The sequence below is a fragment of the Equus caballus genome, chromosome 16, assembly GCF_041296265.1.
Source record: "Equus caballus isolate H_3958 breed thoroughbred chromosome 16, TB-T2T, whole genome shotgun sequence".
Taxonomy (NCBI): domain Eukaryota; kingdom Metazoa; phylum Chordata; class Mammalia; order Perissodactyla; family Equidae; genus Equus; species Equus caballus.
In genome coordinates, this window is record NC_091699.1 from 64,721,827 (window position 1) to 64,737,936 (window position 16,110).

At 41.7% G+C, this 16,110-nt stretch overlaps 1 protein-coding gene across 6 annotated transcripts in view; it reads right to left on the reverse strand.

Moving 5' to 3' along the window:
• The window catches only part of TGFBR2 (transforming growth factor beta receptor 2), a 109,734-nt gene that overhangs the window by 42,971 nt on the left and 50,653 nt on the right, over positions 1 to 16,110 (reverse strand). For 5 of the 6 annotated variants that reach the window (XM_005600871.4, XM_023619733.2, XM_070236841.1 and 2 more), the window contains 2 exons: positions 7,433 to 7,601; positions 3,811 to 4,001 (listed from right to left, as the gene is read on the reverse strand). In XM_005600871.4, the coding sequence (XP_005600928.3) occupies positions 3,811 to 4,001; positions 7,433 to 7,601 (360 nt within the window). 6 annotated transcript variants of the gene reach the window in all.

Sequence of the window (16,110 nt, forward strand, 5' to 3'; positions counted from 1 at the left end):
AGACTGCGAGTTTATATGGAAGCCCATCCTCCCCTCAAACCATCTGACAGGCTTCACACTCACTCACTGCATGGCACACAGACAAGCAACATGGAATGGGAGAGAAAATCGGAGCTACACGATGCAGAGTTGGCATTTCTCCCCTTTTACTGTAGACTAGGCTTGGGTGTCTGTAAAGTCAAGGGAATAGAGTAGCATCTTGTTGTCCAAGGCTGGGGGCACCCCACAGGTCCATTCTTCAGAGGGTGAGGTAATGGCATTAATGAAGTAACAGGAACATCACAAAATACAGGAAGCAAGCAAGCACATTTTTAAAGTGAGAATAAAAATACGAATTATAACTGCGAAAGGGCATAAGGGAACCGACTGGGAATCACAAAGACACCCTGAATTTTGGTTGTGGTAGTAGTTACACAGCTGCATACATTTGTCACAATTCAGTCAACCATACATTTTAAAGAGATGAATTTTATCTTATGTAAATTATACATCAATGAATCTGACTTTTTTAAAAAAAAAAATCTCATTGATATGCTTTACCAAATTCAGAATTTCCATGCAGAATTCCATGCAGAAAAATGTCTGTGGAAGCATGGATGATCAGTGGTTAACCATGGCCAGGGAGATCGGGGGACAAACCAAACGGAAGACTTTCTCATCACCGTCTCCATGTTGTCTGAACTTTTTAGATATGTGCATGTATTATCTGTTTAGATACAGAGAGAGATAAAGAGTGAGAGAAAGAGGAAATAAAAAGAGAAGAAGGAAGGAACACCCTCACAGATATTTTAGTTCACACATAGCCTGCTCTAAACCCTAACTCTGCCACCCACTAGTCATGTGATGCTGGACAAAGTGTTAAAAGATCTGTGAGCTTGGTGTTCTCATACATAAGATGAGGATACCAACAGTGCCTACCCTATGGGGTGGCTATGAGATTAAAGAGGTCACGCCATGGAACGGTCTGAGCACCATACACAGCCACGGTACATTCTCTCTGAACGTCAGCTATCAGTCACAATTACACTCAAAGTAAATTTCTACATTTAAAAAGAAACAATTGTGGCTCAACTTTTTTCTCTTACTTATTTCAGAAAAAGGGAAGATGTAAGTAATTATCATCCATTGTTTTTACAGATCAACAACTGGCAATAAGAAGAGAATCATGCACTAATAAAAATACAGCATAACACACTCCACAGCTTTTGTGCTCACCATCTTATTTGACTTCGAGTGGGGAAATAAAATTTGCTCCAAGAGTTTTCATTCTTTAGAATAAAGAAGAGATGGCGGCAGTAAGAGGAGAAATGGATCCCAAAATGTTGTTGCTAATATCTGAGGCTTTAGGTGGGGGAAATATCCCATCACAGACAAGAGGGATGCTTAAAAAGCATACACTCCTGGTGCACTTTAGAAGCCTCTGATATCACGCAGACATCAGAGTCATCAGCGGTGCTGGATTTCTTGAGTTGTACAATGAGAGACTGCCTTTATGCTGATTCTCTCACCTCATAAGGAAATAAAGAGCCTGATAATGAAGAAGAGGGAAAATATGAATGTGGGCCCATGATTATCACCTGAATTGAAAGACACTGAAAACTGAAGTCAATGCCATCTTAAGAGGTTAGAGTCATATATATATATCCAACTTGCAGGTCATTTATCAACTTACATCCCTTTTGGATGAAACAAACTCTTCCAGTGTGGATAAGCCAGTATACACAAAAGGAGAGACAAGGTTCACAGATATAATCCATAAATGGATATCCTATATATCAAAGAGCATATCCATCCATAGATGGATATTCTGCTATAAGAGATTAATTCTTTGGCTCAATCTGGATCTTCTTTTTAAAAGGTGATCTATGTGGGGAAAGCTACCACTGTTAAGGCAGAATCTCAGGGGTTCTCATGCTTTAGTGTGATTTAATCTAGTTACATCTTCCCTCCTAACTCAAACTCCATAAGGAAAATGAGAGAAATGGAGTGTTTACAGGATGAGAAAATAGAAGGGAGAAGTGACATTGGAAAGGGTTGGGCTGATAAGATGTACACGCCTGCCTTTGTAAACTGAGAAGTTGGCACAGGTCGGGAGTTGGACAGGAAGAGAGGGAAACTGGCAGAAAGTGACGTGCACAGAGAGAGACAGAGGTGGGTACCCAGTGCCGTGAGCACCATGAACAAAGCATGAGACATATCATTTTCCAGAGTTGGGACACAAAGAAGCAGCTATAGTGCGTAGACTCAGTACTTGTGTTTTTTTAAAAAAAGGATTTTTTATTGAATCAGACCTATTTTGGGTTACAATAACCTTTCTCCACTCTGAGTTTACATTCCTACAACCAAGAGAATATTATTTTCATTATCAGACTGATGAAATTAAAAGGTTTATAATTCCAATGTTGGAGAAGTACAGGGAAACCCATATGCTCAGATATCTTTTTGGGGAGAAAAATAATTTAATGATGGTTATTCAAATTTAAAATATGCATAATTTCTGATCCAGAAACTTCATTTCTAAAAATCTATCTTGCAGAAATGTTAGCACGAATGTACGTAATATTTTTACAGATACTCATTTTAGCATTAAGTGGAAAACTGAAGACAACTCAATAAACTACCAACAGAGGAATGATTAAATCAGTTATAGGAGATAATCCACATTATGGAATTTTAGATAATAATTAAAGACATGCAGTATATATACATGTATTATCTTGTTTAGAAGGAGGTGTAAAAGTGGTTGGGTGAACAAAATGTTGCCAGGTAATATTTATAGCATGATCAACTATTTGCACTGAACGACAGGTGAGTGAACGGGATGGATGAATGAAAAGACGGACAGACACATGGATGGAGGAAAGGAGGGAAAGAAGAAGGGAGACAGAGAGGGAGTAGGGGAAGAGAAGAGGGAAGGAGGCATAATATGAATGAATAACAGGCACAGTGCGCAGCCGACAAACTGTCAATATTGCTTCCTGTTCAGTAGTGAGTGAAGGGATGGGGTTAATGTACTTTCATTTGAAAATTTCCCCAGACTGTTGGATTGTCAATTTTTGATAAGGAACATATATTACTTTTGTAATTAAAAATCAGCAAATACTTCTTTAAATTGAACAAATAGTGTGTGCCCTCCTTTCAAGCTGAATCAATGCTGAACTTCAAAGATGGAGGCAAGTAACTAACCTACTCTTCCTCTGTCTTCATGACTAAACCTTGGTTCATTTTTGTCCCTCTGCATTTCACCTCTTCTCCCAAAAGGTCCAATGACAAGTACCCTTTAAACAAATCCTAGGAATATGTACACAAAATCACTTGGGAGAATTCAAAGCAAGTCCCCTTTCTGAATCAAACAACCTCCTCCAATTTCTAGACCAATGGTTCTCAAATTCTAGCTGCATCAGAATCACCTGGAAGGCTTGTTAAAACACAGACTGCCGGGTCCACACCCACGGTTTTGGATTCAACAGTCTGGGGGGCCCTAGAATCTGCATTTCTAATGCATTCTCAGGTGACACTCATGCTGCTCCAGGGACTGCACTTTGGGAACCACTGCTCTAGGGGAAAGAAACCATTGGTCAAAGACAAATAATAACGTGACCCCGGGAGCCAGATGTGATAAGAACCAGAACCAACCCTGTTACGCCTTAAGCACCTTCTTCCTCCAGGAGAATGGGTTCCTAATCCACAGAGCACGGCTCACTCTCAGCCTCAGCCACAGGAGGATGGACTGGGAGACAGCAGACCAGGGGCACAGGAATTCAACACAGAGGAAGTCGGGCTCCAGACCCTCGAGAGAAGAAAACTCACCTTCTGAGAAGATGATGTGGTCGTTGCACTCATCAGAGCTACAGGAACACATAAAGAAAGTCTCGCCAGACACTTTTTTTTCCTTCATAATACACTTTGGAGAAGCAGCATCTTCAAGAACAAATCCATGGTAGGTGAGCTTGGGGTCATGGCAAACCGTCTCTAGTGTTATGTTCTTATCATTCTTTCTCCTAGGGTGCAGGGTTCATGGGAGGAGGGGAGGGGAAAAGAGAATGGATGAGTATGGTCTCTGGACAGAAAAGCAATCTCGACTCTCTTTCCTTCACAAAGTTGTTTCTAACAACAGCAGCTGGTTCCTGTTCTCCCACATGAAAACACGTTGGCCTAGAGTCTCCTGGGCTTTTTCTACTCATTTCAGTTTTTCCTTTGCTTATTTGCAGAATCCACTTAGGTTTAGAAACATGAGGGCTTTCCTTAGGGGCTAACCTGTTGAAGAACTTTACACATAAGTCTTAATTAAATCATGAAAAGGGAGGGCATGGGAAAACAGAAGAGGCCAGGTCCTCAGGATGACTTTAATCCTTCCATCTTGAATGCACAGCAAGGCTCACATTGCATCGCCGGTTGATTTGACAGAATCAGGGTCATGTCTAGCTAAATTGTTCTCAAAGAGCTCGCCTGGGAAAATGGCTGCAGTTCCTCTCTTTTGGTTTGCTGGGCCCCAGCACACTGTGTGTGAGGGCGTATTCCAGTCAGCAGCTGGCCGTGCTGAGAAAACACAAGAAACTTCCTAGAGAAAGAATGGCACTTTCCCGAATTACAGAGAGGAACAGACGGGAAAAACATCAAAACACATGGAAAAGAACTGCATGGTGTTCTTCATTTACAGTTCAGAGAAATAGTTTATGCTGTCATAGACTAATTACTTCTACACTTAATATCCCATCACATCACATCTTCGGAGCCTAACTCAGCTAAGGGCTCAGAGAATCTTTCATGTGGCATTTTACTGGGCCCTAAGAAATATTCCGTCGGCTCGACATGTACATTACATTTAGAAATTATATGATTAATGCCCACTGTTAAACCTGCAAAAGCTAAAATAAAACTCTGGCATCTTGGAAAAATGCTTTTTCTGTGCCTGATTCAATCTGCTCCCCTCATAAACTTGCCATCTTGGATGACTCTGTCCAACATCAAGGTTTGTTTAATTTCCTTCCTTCCATTTCCACCCTTTTTAGATCAAAATACTTATTGTCTTGGATGGTATATTTTATATCTGGAGGCGGAGTCTAGGGAAGGGCTAATCATGCCTTAAATAATACAGGAGGTCCAGTGAGTTTTGCGAGAGTAACCTTCTCTGGGAAGGATTCTGAGTGCATACATATGAGTGCACATGTGTGCCCACACACCCTCGGGCACTCTGACCAAATGACACCCCAGTATGGCACAGAGGGGGGAGTTGAACCACAATGCAGGTTGCAACAAAGGACTCAGTGGATCCCTCAGGAGCAGGATGGCTCATCAGAGCTGTCCCAAATTGAGGGACGCATTTGGATCTCTGCATCAATCAGTCATAGGATGCTGGCTGCCCATCAACAGGGGCCAAACTTGAGGAGAGGCCAAACTGGAATAAAGCAGCTCTGATCAGTGGAAGGGAATTCCCTGGAGGGACTCGGGGGTGATCCCTCAGCAGCCGGTGCTGCCAGCAGCTGAGGGGTCAAGTACTTCAGTGCTGAAGGCATCAGGGGGATGTACCACAGCACCCACCGCACGGCCCTTTCTGCTTACCCACACTCTTGCTCCATAAGAGTACCCGTCTTCGCCAAGACAGGTCAAAAGAACATTCACTGTGTTTACTCTTTATGGCTTGGACACAGAGGAGACAGGGCCCCTTCCTCTCCCCCATAGGCTCCCATTTTCTGAGACTACACAGCCTCTGCTGCACAGAGACTTGATCACAGTCAGTCATCTGGACTTGTACTACAGGGCAGGGAAAATATCTTAATTGGAAGAGCCTGTTTTTGGCAAGCTCTCACACAGTGAGATAGCTCCCAGTGGAGGTTTAAGTAAAGATGGCCAGCAGAGAGAGAACCAAAGAAGGAAGCCTGGGCTCATCCAGTCTGGTGTCTCAATCTTTCCTGCACTAGACTGGACAGATGCTCATCCAGCCTCGCCTGCACTTTATTTGACTCTTTTAGAGACGGAAGGCTGTTCTGCTCTTAGGAAACCACGATTATGAAAATGTTTAAACCTATACTGAGCACAAGTCTATCCCCTGGTAAATTTTATGGACCCTCCTCTTTCTGCCCTTCCATTACACAGAACTAGTTTATTCTATTTTCCATGAAACAGATCATCAAACATCTCTCAAGAGAGCCCACGTCCTCTCTTTACTGGACTAACCATGTCTAATTTCCTCAGCCATTCCTCAGATCCCATGTTTTCTAAATCTGTAGTCATACTGGTCCCTTTCCTCTGAACACGATCTTTCTCAAAATGCCTTTTTCAAAAGCCTTGCTCAGAACTGGACATTGATGAAGTTGGCAGGTACAGCAAGCTGTCATGACAGGTCTTTGCTGTTAACACTCCTTTAGTTCTTAAGAACTAAATTCATCTCCTGGTATGTATGGAAATGTGCAAGTTTTTCAGATCTATCATCAAGGGTAACTATATGTAGTCTGGAGAAAGTCTCAGATGACTCATTCCCAGAGAGTGGGAAGATACTTGGATTTATATTCTTGGTTGCCAACTGGCCAGGAGACACCTAGGACCCTTAAAAAAAAAATGCCAGTAAATTCCAAAGATCAGAATAAGTCTGCAAAGTGCTATATTTCATTAATGAATTTATACATTTTAATAAACTGGGGACCTTTTAATGATCTCTGTTTTGCTTTTATCTCTTACACATACTCTGAATCCATGACCAGGAATTTATCAAATGACTCTTGAGCACTGTTTGTGCGTGTATGTCTGTGTGTGCGCGCATGTGTACTGAGGTGGGGGGAATGGGGCGGGGAGGGAGGGAGAGGGGGAGGAAGGGGGAGAGAGAGAGAAAGAGAGAGAGGGAGAGAGAGAGAGAGTGGGAGGAGGAATCTACTTAAGAGAACTGTGCAATTCTGAAGAGAAAGATGTAGTGTATAGCCCACTGGTAGTGTGAGTGACGTGGCCAGGGCTTCACTAAGGAATGGGTTGTTTCCTGGTTCCGCAAAAAGCTTCCCCCTTTTTGACAAGTTTTTTCTTCCAAAAGCCCACCTTTCATCTCCTCTCCTTCCACATAACAAGACTGAGGTTGTCCCAGAAGGAAAAAGGTCCTGGTGTCACTAGGAGTTACTTAAGGGGTATTAACTAAATGACTAGTAAATGGAAATCCTTCCCATTGATACAAGGAAGGGCTTCCAGATTTACTGCAAATATTAAAGGTCATCTCACATGCTGTCACACACACACAAACACGCACCCACACACATAGATACATGTATGTATGTAGTTGAAAATATCTCTGGAAACTACACTGAATAATTAAAAGAGAAGCAGGCTAAAGGAGAGGAAATTGGATGGACGTGCACACTTAAGGCATGGAGACGCACCAACTCTCTGCTCCACAAGCATACATTACTTATCAAAGGGGAAAAGAATGATGGTTAAAAGGGAGCCTTACCAGACAGCCACACAGACTTCGTGTGGATCCTCACAGATGGATGTGATGCTGCAGTTGCTCATGCAGGATTTCTGATTGTCACAGGTGGAAGATGTCACGTCACAAAATTTACACAGTTGTGGAAGCTTGACTGCACCATTGTTGTCAGTGATCATGATGTCGTTATTAACTAGCCGGGAGGGGAGAGAAAGATAAATTAAATGATTAGATAACTGCTAGGCAGCCTACCAATGAATTCCAATGATGTTATGCAATTTAAAATGCACTTGATGTTCTAGGAATCAATAGGCAGAAAGGCAACATAATGCCTTCACATCAGATTAGAATTTTCCTCACATACGCAATTTGTGAAAAAGCCATTGCAGGGAGGTAGAGGTTGGGGGCGGGGATGGAGAAGGGGGTTTGAGTAACTTCTTGCCTTTGTCGGAGATTACCATAAGGCACTGTTTCTAATAAAATCTGATCAATTAAGAAACACAGACTGGGGGAGAGTGACGTCAGCAACACAGCAGAGTGAGCTGTTCCCTTTGTCTCTCCCCCTTTGCACTACAACTAAACGGACATTCACTGATCAGCTGAGGATACCCACACAGCACATCAGGACGCCTGAGAGACCCAAGCAGCTAAACATCTGAAGGTGTATGGACTACCTCTGGGGGAGGTGGTGGAGCTAGGTGAGCACTCTCTGGGCCCCAGGCAGTCAAGTACACGTGTGTGACTGTTCTCCTGGCTGGAGTGCTCACAGCACTGCTGAGTGCCCGAGGCTGGGAGTGGGCCTTGGTGCAACTGCGGAAATAGATGATGGAAGCTCTGAGCCCCTGTGTGATCATTTCCCCTCCAGTGGGAGAGTCCACAGGGCTGCGTGGTCCACAGGGAGGCTGGTGCAACCTAGGAGCAAATGGCAGTAGAGCTGCGAGCCTGGGGTAATGAGCTCATGGCTGCCTCAAATGCTGCAGCCCTGAAGGGAGCAGAGTGACTTGGCAGGACTACGGGAGCAGGCAACAGCAGCCATGAACCCCTACGTGATTGCTCTCTCATCTAGGGAGAGAGCCCACAGTCCCATCATGGTCCCAGGGAGTGGCTCTGGCTCAGACACAGTGGAGAGGCCCGACCCAGCAAGCACAAGAGCTGGTGTGACCTAGGAGCAGACGGTGGCAGAGCTGCAAGTCCAGGCAAACAAGCTCCCAGCTGCCACACATGCCCATAGTACTGCCGCAGCCCTGAAGAGGGGAACATGTCTTTGTGGGACTGTGGGAGCAGGTGGCAGCCCTGAGCCCCTGCATGATTTCTTTCCCATTCAGTGGGAAACCCCACAGGGCAACTGCCATCCCAAGGAGTGGCCAAGGCTCGGACAGGGATCATGAGCTAACAGGGATCATGGGGGGCTCAGATTACACATCTGCTGTCCCACCACCCCATGGTGGCAGGTGGAACCTGCGACCAGATATTATCACTACATGATGGCACAAATCCACTCCATAAAGTGGTATGAAGAACTTATTAATACTCCAGACCAAGAGGAAAAAGACAAACACCCAGAAATCAATCCTGAAGGCATAGAAATCTACCATGTAAATGACAGAGAATTCAAAATAGCCATCATAAAAAAACTCAATGAGTTACAAGAGAATTCAGAAAGACAGTTCAATGAAATCAGGAATGAAATTAATGAACAGAGGGAATTCTTCACAAAAGAGATCAAAACTAGAAAGAAAAAACAATCACAAATGTTGGAAATGAAAATCAATGGATGAGATAAAGAAAAATCTGGAGTCCTTAAATAACAGAGCTGATATCATGGAGCATAGAATTAGCAACATAAAGGATAGGAATAGAGAAATGCTTCATATGGAGGAGGAGAGAGAACTAAGACTAAAAAGAAATGAAGAAATTCTCCAAGAAATATCCGACTCAATTAGGAAATGCAACATAAGGATTATACATATTCCAAAGGGAGAAAAGAGGGAGAAAGGAGAAGAGAGGTTGTTCAAATAACAGTAGCTGAGAACTTCCCAAACGTGGAGAAGGGGCTGAAATTACATGTAAATGAAGCCAATAGAATTCCTAATTACATCAATGTAAAAAGACCTTCTCCAAGGCATATATTAGTAAAGCTGGCAAAAGTCGATGATAAAGAAAATATATCAAGGGCAGCAAGGTAGAAGAAAATAATCTACAAAGGAACCCCTATCAGGCTTTCAGCAGATTTCTCAGCAGAAACCTTACAGGCTAGGCAAGAGTGAAATGATATATTCAAAAGTCTGAAAGATAAAAACTTTCAGCCAAGAATACTATATCCAGTGAAAACATCCTTTAGCTATGATGGAAAAATAAAAACTTTCCCAGATAAACAAAAGTTGAGGGTGTTCATCACCACTAGACCTCCCCTACAAGATTTCATCAGGAAGGCCCTCATATCTGAAAAAATTTTTAAAAAGGGTTACAAAGCCTTGAGCAAGGAGATAAATAGGTAGATAAAAGTAGAAAACTGCAGCTCTCTATCAGAACAGATTAGGAAACACTTAATTATAACTCTAAAGATAAAGAGAAGAAGAGGGCCAGCCCGATGGTGCAGTGGCTAAGTGCCCATGTTCTGCTTCGGCAGCCTGGGGTTTGCCGGTTTCGGATCCTGAATGCAGACACAGCACCACTTGGCAAGCCATGCTGTGGCAGGCATCCCACATATAAAGTAGAGGAAGATGGGCATGGATGTTAGCTCAGGGCCAGTCTTCCTCAGCAAAAAGAGGAGGATAGGCAGCAGATGTTAGCTCAAGACTAATTTCCTAAAAAAAAGAAAAGGAAAAAAAATAAAGAGAATGAAAACATCACAAACAAATATAATCACTGCATTTTCACGACAAATTCACAACATATAATAGATTAAGTTGTGACAACAACTTAGAAGGAGAAGAGGAAGGGATGAAACTTGCTTAGACTAAGGGAATAAGAGGCTATCAGAGAATGCACTATCTCATCTATGAGATCTTTTGTACAAACCTCACAGTAACCACCAAAGAAAAAACCAGAACAGAGACACAAATGATAAATAATGAGAAAACCATCATAGAGAGCCACAAAACTGACCTAGCGGTCTGAGATACATGAGATGAGAAACAAGGCAAATGCAAAACAACAGGAAAAAAAGGTGATAACATGACAGCTGGAACCCCTCATATATCAACAATCACTCTAAATGTAAATGTATTGAATTCTGCAATCAAGAGACACAGAGTGGCTGGATGGATTTTTAAAAAGACCCAACAATTTGCTGCCTCCAAGAAACACATCTCAGCTCTAAAGACAAACACAGGCTTAGAGTGAAGGGATGGAAGATGATATGCCAAGCTAATGGCAAACAAATGAAAGCAGATGTTGCCGTACTTACATCAGACAAAGCAGACTTCAAGATAAAAAAGACAATGAAAGACAAAGCAGGGCAGTATATAATGATAAAAGGGACACACCATGAAGAGGACATGACACTTATAAATAAATATGCACCTAACATAGAACTACAAAGGACATAAAGCAACTATTAATTGACCTAAAAGGAGATATTAACAGCAACACAATAATAGTAGGGGACCTTAATACCCCACTGTCATCAATGGATAGATAAGTCAACAAGGAAACAGTGGAACTAAGTGAAAAACTAGACCAGATGGACTTAATAGATATATATATAGAACACTTCATCAAAAATTAGCAGAACATACATTCTTCTCAAGTGCACATGGAACATTCTCAAAGATAGATCATATACTGGGAAGCAAGGAAAGCCTCAATAAATTTAAGAAGATTGAAATCACATCAAGCATCTTTTCCAATCAGAATGTGAGGAAACTAGAAATCAACTACAAGAAAAAAGCTGGGGAAGTGACAAACATGTGGAGACTAAACAACATGCTACTGAACAACCAATGGATCCTTGAGGAAATTGTAGGAGAAATCAAAGAATATCTGGAGACAAATGAAATGAAAATACACCATACCAATTCATATGGATTTCAGCAAAAGTGGTCCTAAGAGGGAAATTCATAGCAATATAGGCCCACCTAAACAAATAAGAAAAATCTCAAATAAGCAATCTTAAACTACACCTAACAGAACTAGAAAAAGAAGAACAGACAAAGCCCAAACTCAGCAAAAGAGGAAAATAATAAAAATTAGAACAGAAATAAGTCAAAACCAAAATAAAAGTAGAAAGTATCAATGAAACTAAGAGCTGATTCTTTGAGAAGATAAACAAAATTGACACACCCTTAGCCAGACTCACTAAGAAAAAAGGGAGAAAGCTTAAATAAATAAAATTAGAAATGAAAGAGGAGAAATTACAACAGATACTACAGAAATACAAAGGATTATAAGAGAATACTATGAAAAACTATACGCCAATAAATTGGACAATGTAGAAGAAATGGATAAATTCTTAGACTTGTACAACCTACCAAAACTGAACCAATAAGAAATAGAGAATCTGAATAGACCAATCACAAGTCAAGAGATTGAAACAGTAATCAACAACCTCCCCAAAAATAAAAGTCCAGGGTCAGTTGGCTTCTCTGGAGAATTCTACCAAACATTCAAAGAAGATTTAGTACCTATCCTCCTCAAACTATTCCAAAAAATTGAAGAAGACGGAGCACTTCCTAACACAGTTTTTACAAGGCCAACATCATCCTGATCCCGAAGCCAGACAAGGATACCACAAAGAAAGAAAACTGCAGGCAAATATCGCTGATGAACATAGATGCAAAAATCTTCAACAAAATATTGGCAAACTGAATACAGCAATACATCAAAAGGATCATACACCACAATCAAGTGGGATTTACACCAGGGAAACAGGGATGATTCAACATTCACAAATCAATCAATGTGATACACCACATTAACAAAATGAGGAATAAAAACCACATGATCATCTCAATAGTCACTGAGAAAGCATCTGACAAGATCCTACAGCCATTTATGACAAGAAAAACTCAATAAAATGGGTATAGAAGGAAAGTACCTCAACATAATAAAGGCCAGTTATGACAAACCTACAGCCAACATCTCACTCAGTGGGGAAAAACTGAATGCCATCCCTTTCAGAACAAGAATAAGACAAGGGTACCCACTCTTACCGCTCTTATTCAACATAGTACTAGAGGTTTTGGTCAGAGCAATTAGGCAAGAAAAAGACATAAAGGGTATCCAAATTGGCAGGGAGGAAGTAAAACTTTTGCTGTTTGCAGACGATATGATTTAATGTATAGAAAACCCTAAAGAATCCATTAGAAAACTATTAGAAATAATCAACAACAGCAAAGTTGCAGGGTACAAAATCAACTTACAAAAATCAGTTGCATTTCTACATTCTAATAATGAGCTAACAGAAAGAGAACTCAAGAATACAATCCCATTTACAATCACAACAAAAAGAATAAAATATCTAGCAATAAATTTAACTAATGAGGTGAAAGACCTATACAATGAAAACTATAAGACATTGTTGAAAGAAACCGCTGGTGACATAAAGAAATGGAAAGATATTCCATGCACATGGATTGGAAGAAGAAACATAGTCAAAATGTCCACGTTACCTAAAGCAATCTACAGATTCAGTGTAATACCAATCAGAATCCCAACGACATTCTTCACAGAAATAGAACAAAAATTCCTAAAACTCATAGGGGTCCAAAAGACCCTGAATAGCTAAAGCAATCCTGAGAAAAAAGAACAAAATTGGAGGCATCCACAATGCCTGACTTCAAAATACTACAAAGCCATAGTAATCAAAACAGCATGGTACTGGCACAAAAACAGAGACACAGATCAATGGAACAGAACTGAAAGCCCACAAATAAAACCACACATCTATGGACAGCTAATCTTTGAGTAAAAAGCTAAGAACATACAATGGAGAAAGGAAAGTCACTTCAATAAATGGTGTTGGAAAAACTGGACAGCCACAGGCAAAAGAATGAAGGTAGACCATAATCTTTCACAACACACAAAAATTAAGTCAAAATGGACTAAAGACTTGAAGGTAAGATGTGAAACCATAAAACTCCTAGAAGAAAATATAGGCAGAACACTCTTTGACATCAGTCTTAGAAGGATCTTTTCAAACACCATGTCTATTCAGGCAAGGGAAACAAAAGAAAAAATAAACAAATGGGTCTTCATCAGACTAAAGAGCTTCTGGAAGTCAAAGGGAACCTGTTAACAAAATGAAAAGACAACCCACCAACTGGGAGAAAATATCTGTAAATCATAAATCTGACAAGGGGTTAATCTCCACAATATATAAGGAACTCACACAACTGAACAACAAAAAACAACAACTTGACCAAAAAACAGGCAGAGGATATGAACAGACATTTTTCCAAAGAAAATATACAGATGGCCAACAGGCACACGAAAAGATGTTCAACATCATTAATCATCAGGGAAATGCAAATCAAAACTACAATGAGCTATCGCTTTACACCCATTAGAGTGACTATAACTACCAAGACGAAAACAAAGGTTGGAGAGAATATGGAGAAAAGGGAACCCTCATACACTGCTGGTGGGAATGCAAACTGGTACAGCCACTATGGAAAATAGGATGGAGATGCATCACAACAAATTAAAAATATAAATACCATACAATCCAGCTATTGCACTCCAGGGGTGTTATCCAAAGAACTTGAGATAAACAATTCAAAGACACTCATGCCACCCCTATGTTCATTGCATCATTATTCTCCACAGGCAAGATGTGGAAGCAACCCAAGTGCCCACTGACTAATGAATGGTTAAAGAAGACATGGCATATATATACAATGGAATACAACTCAGCAACAAAAAAAGACAAAATCATCCATTTGCAACAGCATGGATGGACCTTGAGGGTATTTTGTTAAGTGAGATAAGCCAGACAAAAAGAGACAAACAGTATGATTTCACTCATACGTGGAAGATAAACAAATACATGGACAAAGAGAACAGATTAGTAGTTACCAGAGGGGAAGGGGGCTGGGAGCGGACATAATGGGTTAAGGGGCACATATATATTATGACTGACAAATAATAATGTACAATTGAAATTTCACAATGTTATAAACTACTATGACATCAATAAAAAAAAAGGAAACACTTGAATTGGCCGATTTCATAGTACTGGGTGCTGAGAGCACAGTGAAAAGTACCCTTAAGGAAATTACAGTTCAGCTGGGTGGACGGACAAGGAAACAGACTAGGAGAGGGTAACCCAAAATAGAGAGAAGCAGAGAGGGTGTGGGAGCCAGACAAGAGGCACTGCCCAGATGGACAGACAGGGGTCAAAAGGCAGCAGAGCCGTGAAGTGCAAAAGGCAGTTGGCCAGCTCAGAGGAGTCACTGTCGGGGAAGGACGGTGCCATCACTTTCCTGACCTACACCCCAAAGAGCTCTAGGACCTTCTTTGCAAGGGATGGCTCTGACTTCTCTGCTGCCTTGAGGGAAGTCAGCTGGTTAACCAATGCTGACCGAGTGCCTCCTAGACACAATCCCAAACACTGGTGAGGCATTGGAGTCCTGCAGGTGACAAAAACCTGAGTTCCACCTCAAGGGTCTGCTGCCTGCTGCCTCAGTGATGTCAGCCCTTGCCTCAGCCGCCAACACTCACTCCTTCCTCGCGAGCCCTCTTACTGCTTCCTCATTATTTTTTAGGACATACAGGCTTTTCCTGGAAGAAGCCAAGTTCCTTCCTTCCTCTGACCTTGCCTCTTGGCCTTGCTGCTCTCTTTGTCTGGCTTCTAGTCACCTTTATGGTCTCTGGTTAAATGTCACCTCTTCATCCTAATGCAGCCCACAAGTAGCTACCATAGGACTTGGATATTCTGCACAAAGTAACTCCATCACTTCCTTGCTTAGAATCTAGCCACCAAAATGCCAGCTCCACGAGACCCTATCTGCCTTGTTCACACGCTGTGTCTCCAGTGCCAAGAAGAGGGCCTGTCACATAGAAGATATCCCAAAATACCTATGAACAAGGGAATAGAGACAGCCATAAAGGAATGAACATTTGGCCCTTTATACCAGAGGGAAAGGATACAGACTTTCTTCACTCACGTCACAGAGTGTGATTACAAGGCAACATTCATTCACAGTCACCAATAACGTATTGAACCCAGACTGTTGAAGCGGCATGTATGCTGGGGCAGAGAGGGAATAAACACAGTACAGACCCCCTGCCCACCTTGTTCCTCAATGAGAAACATGTCCATTGGGAATGGTGGTCATTAAGGGCGTGAGTTTGGAAAGTGAGTTAAAGTAAGACCAGGCCATTAGGCATTTGGTCAACAAACATGAACCTAAAGACACTTATATCCTGGAGTAAAAAGATGAAGCACAGAGACCGCATGTGGCACTAGACTAGTCGTTGGCCTTTAGGAGGTTGGAGGTGAGGCTGGGACAGCCGCCCCCCGGCTCCCCAGGTTAGGTGTGCTCCCGCCTAAAGCCAGAGGCACAGTTTCAGTGCCTCTCAAGGTCAATGCTGGTCCTTGAATTGTAGCTTCCAGTCATCAATGCTTTGCCTCACACACATCTCGGTTGCTTGGGCCTAACACCTGTTTGCTGGGTCTCTAAAAATATAAACATACAGCAATTTAAGATTTGCTTTCTTGTGGTAACATTAAATACAGAAGAAAAAAAAAAAACCCATTC